We start from the raw sequence: 4,191 nt of genomic DNA, 5'->3' as shown, positions 1-4,191 counted from the left end.
GATATGGTTCAACGTATTTGAAATACGGCTTTGCATAACATTCCGGAATTTCTTCAAAAGCTCGAGACAGACTTAAAAAGAAGTCCGAAACTTTCGTCATTCTACGTCTTACTAATTGAACCACGCAACAAACGTGTAATGCATACTTTGCATCCTTCGCAACTCGGTACACTGTAATGGTTCCCTGAGGCTTTATCACCGCACACTGCGCATAAACGATCGTCCTCTTCCTGATTTGAATCCAGCGAAGCTAATGCTTGCCTTGGTATACCGAAACAATTATAGACTGCAGATGGGAGTGGTCGTCCATCTGGTGTGATCAATATCCCGCTCGTCGTTATGGTATATCCTGGCAAACTTTTGAAGGATGCAGGAATAGTTGAAGGTCCCGGTGTTTGTACCATATGATTTATGCAATTTTGGATAGCTGAAACGATTCTGAAAGTTAAAATTAAGCAGTTAGAGAGTGACTGGTTGGAAACAAGAAGATTCGAGACATTTTAAAAGCCTTCCGGGTAATACTGTCGGGTAGATCAGTAAGTATGCCAACTTTGACTGATATTAAGAAATATCTGCTTTCCCCTCTTTTCCTAAATTCTCTTATGAATTTCTAGAAGATTGTGCAGAAACATGAGCTCTGTTTCCGATTCTCCTATCAATGAATATGAAAATTGCACGTACTCTGTTGTGAAACTGGATACGGTAATACGTTTTGGGCTGGCATTACCGGCACTTTTGTTGTTGCCCGCGGACTTGATGCTCTCGTTTGATTCAACATCATAGCTGTTGGTTCCGTTACATGCTTCAACACATCTATTCCGTCTCTTCCTTCATTTCCTACTAGAATATTGCTTACGGTAAATGAAGTAGACCAGGATGGCTTATCAAGTGATATCTGTTCCCGTTTATTCGTCGAATTCAGGCTCATTGAGATTCCGGAATCTAAATGGAGCTGTGATAACGTACTCGTCGCATCAGCATTTATGCTATCATTCCTTGATGTATTCTTAGACATTGGATGAGTTCTTTCCGAGGTAGATCTGTCTGACGAAGTGAGCGATAAATGAGTAACACCAGATGAATCATTCGTCTTTGTTCCGCATTTGGGATTCAACTTATTGAATCGTTCTTGGATTGTTCTCAGCGGTGTAATTATTGGCTGACTGATCTGAAAAAAATTTGCCTTATAATGGGTAATGAAAATGAAAAACAACATAACTATTCCACAGTATACTGTTCGTGAAACTTCGGAATAACAATATTAGAAAGATCGAAGCTTCGAATTTTCAAAATAATCAATCTGTGTGCATTTGTAGTGCCATCAGTTCTAGCAATTAATAAGAATGCAAAGATTTGAAATGAACAAATTGTTACCATCTCAGCGGTGTTCTTTCTTCCGCTTTCATTCATTTCCACTTCATTGTGCTGTTGCTCATAGTTGTTTTCCGTCGGTGCAGCGCAATACGGATGTGGCGATAGGACCGGTAGTATTTCGGCTGCTGTTTTGTTTGATGAATCACTTTCGGAACGAGAAGTGTCAGTATTAGATATATTATCTGCATGTCGAGTTTTCACTACTGGTTCAGACAATGCTGAAGTGAATGGGGATGATCGTTTCTGCTTAAGCAATCCGGAAGGGCTTTGTTGCTGGTCGAAAGTATTGCGATTTGTGATTGTATCCGAATGCGTAAATGGAACCATGTTGCCAAGCGTTAGATAGGTTGGATGCAGATTCTTCCTTTCATCCTCTTGTTTTTGTTGTTGAAGATTCTGTATCGACTCCTTCTGTTGGTCGTATTTCTGAACCATCGAAACGACCGCTTGTGGTAACGGTGGTAATGGCATATTTTCGGCAGCCGCTGCATTCCTCGCATGTTCCATTAGATGTTCCGTTAAATTTGCGTAATGCATCGCTGCTTCGTGCGCTATTTTGGCTTGTTGTTCAAATGATAGCAAATACCTGTATGGCGATTGGTCATTTACTAATGGTGGTGGAATAAAAGATGACGCTGACAGCCCTGCATTGTTGGCTGCAGCCATCGGAAGTAATGATGTGTGTCCTGCTGTCGGAATAGTTGGAGTGACAGAAGCCACACTGATCATAGGAACTGATGACGAATTCATCGCACTGGTTCCTTGTGGGGCTGGAAAAGGTTGTAAGAACCGATCAAATATTGTCCCATTCGCATTGATACCCATTGAGTTGTGTTGTCGAAGAGGACTTGATAAAATCGCCGAGGCGGAGTGAAGACGTGGGTCATTACTGATGATATTGGCGTAAGGTGAAATATTTGGTTGCAAAAGTGATGGATTGAAGCGATCGGTTGGGAACAAAAAATTCCGATTATCATTATTGTTATTGTTAGGTGCACAGTTGTTTGTATCATTAATGAACGCAAAGGCGCCACGATTGTTCCGGATGTTTAAACCTGGTGGGACGGAATTGCTGATTGGTGTGAATCCAGTACATATCGTCGTGTTAACCGTTGAACAAGTAGTAGTTGGTTCAGGAATACGAAATGAACTCGAACTCTGCTCCTCTTCATTTGGACTTGTTCTTGAAATGTGTCGTCGTGACATCTTTTTTCTTCTCCCACAATCAGGCTTGAGATTGTTTCAAGCCAATTGTTTCAATAAATTTTGGAATAAAGCTAGGCGGGATATTCTGAGGTACAGCCCAGGATATCTCAAATTGTAACCGGGATTCCTCTATCAAAACAGTGCATGCACCGGGAAGAAAATGAAAAATGGAATTGTCTAAGGATAATGGTAGCAGCTAGAAGCGATGTATGGGTCGCTGCAAGTCATTGCACTGAAGAGTTAGAGGTGATCCACCGAGGTGGCGTGGTTAAGATGTGACGTAATATGATGTGATCGGTGAACTTGACCTCATGGTAGGTACATTATGGAAAAATACCTGTAAACAACATAGACGCAGAGGCAATCCTTGCTATTATTTCGCATCTTTGACAGTCAGCAATGCGAGGGAGAAGCAAAGGTTAAATGGACAAGATAAATGGACATTCAAGGGAAAAGCAATCCCCTTTTGTCGGGAACTATACTTTGTAGACTTCCGGTTGGAATTCTCAAATCACCAGACTTCACTTACTGTAATTTTAAACGATTCATTGAAACATTGCAAGTTGGGCAGTTCGAAGATCAGATTGTCGAGTCTATTTGCATTTTTTTTTTCCCGCAGGAGTGGCTACAACCATTCTCCCTTCAACACCAATGAGAAAGTAGAAAGTAGATTTAAGCTTTATGCTTCATTTTAATGAACATTTATTCAATTTACAAAAATATGTGCAATAAAACTTTTCCTTCAGAATGAGAAGAATGGGATGGTAAAGCACGGATGGAAGGGATAATTATCAGAGAAAAGAGGGAATATTTCGGGCAAGACAGAGAGAGAGGAAATTTTAGGTAGCACAAAAAGAGAGAGCAAAAGCGTCGGGCAGGAAATTTCCTCTGCATTAGCTGACGTAATAATTATTATTTCTATCCTCTCTTAGTTGCAGTGTAGTTCGCTTACCGTATAGCTGTTGCATTGGCGTAGTGACCACTAGACAAATTTGACCTGATGTCCACCAATTAACTATAACGCCATAACTCTTCCCCTCACTATGGAAGGAATCCTCGTATCATGCAAAGAATCGCTGAGTGTCTTTCTCCGCTCTCTTCCCTTTTTTTTGCCTCTCTCTCTCTCTCAGTCTCCCCACGCATTCCCCATGATGTTAAGGTGTAGAAATTCGTAAAAATATATAAACGTAAGGTTAAATTTTCTTTTCATCATTTATCGCCGCCAAATGATAAGCGGTATTAATCGATAATAGAATCCTTTGAATAACATCGGGTCAAACATTACCACTGCTCTGATCCACGAATTTGCATATTCGATGGTTGAAAGGGTGAAATGGAAGATATTAATTGTTCGTAAATAATATCAAATCGATAATCATAGTTTATATGGGTAATTAACACTTTGAAGTCCTGCAAATATGAAGGTTACTATATCAGTTCTTCTATAGCATTCTGATCTCAGATAAATTCTTTTGTCCTGAAGCGGACTTCTGTACCATAATTTGAATTTCGAAATTGTATTTCTTATTTCTCAATTTGATGTCTTCAGGTCATATATCTAAGCGTTTGGCATGCAAGCAGAGGAGACAAAAGAGGACAAATGTTGTTCAC

At 40.2% G+C, this 4,191-nt stretch overlaps 1 protein-coding gene across 1 annotated transcript in view; it reads right to left on the bottom strand.

Annotated features, from left to right (window-relative positions):
- Positions 1-2,580, bottom strand: part of LOAG_17605 (hypothetical protein) — a gene marked incomplete at both ends in the record, with an annotated part of 4,034 nt that extends 1,454 nt beyond the window's left edge. Inside the window, 3 exons of the mRNA XM_020450264.1 lie at positions 147-427; positions 682-1,168; positions 1,375-2,580. Of these exons, the coding sequence (XP_020306086.1) occupies positions 147-427; positions 682-1,168; positions 1,375-2,580 (1,974 nt within the window). The remainder of the gene's footprint in view (positions 1-146; positions 428-681; positions 1,169-1,374) is intronic.
- Positions 2,581-4,191: the final 1,611 nt, after the last annotated feature.

Source organism: Loa loa (genome assembly GCF_000183805.2).
Source record: "Loa loa unplaced genomic scaffold supercont3.101, whole genome shotgun sequence".
NCBI classification, from domain to species: domain Eukaryota; kingdom Metazoa; phylum Nematoda; class Chromadorea; order Rhabditida; family Onchocercidae; genus Loa; species Loa loa.
The sequence above is the reverse complement of the archived record's forward strand: the minus strand, read 5'-3'. Positions and strand labels throughout refer to the sequence as shown.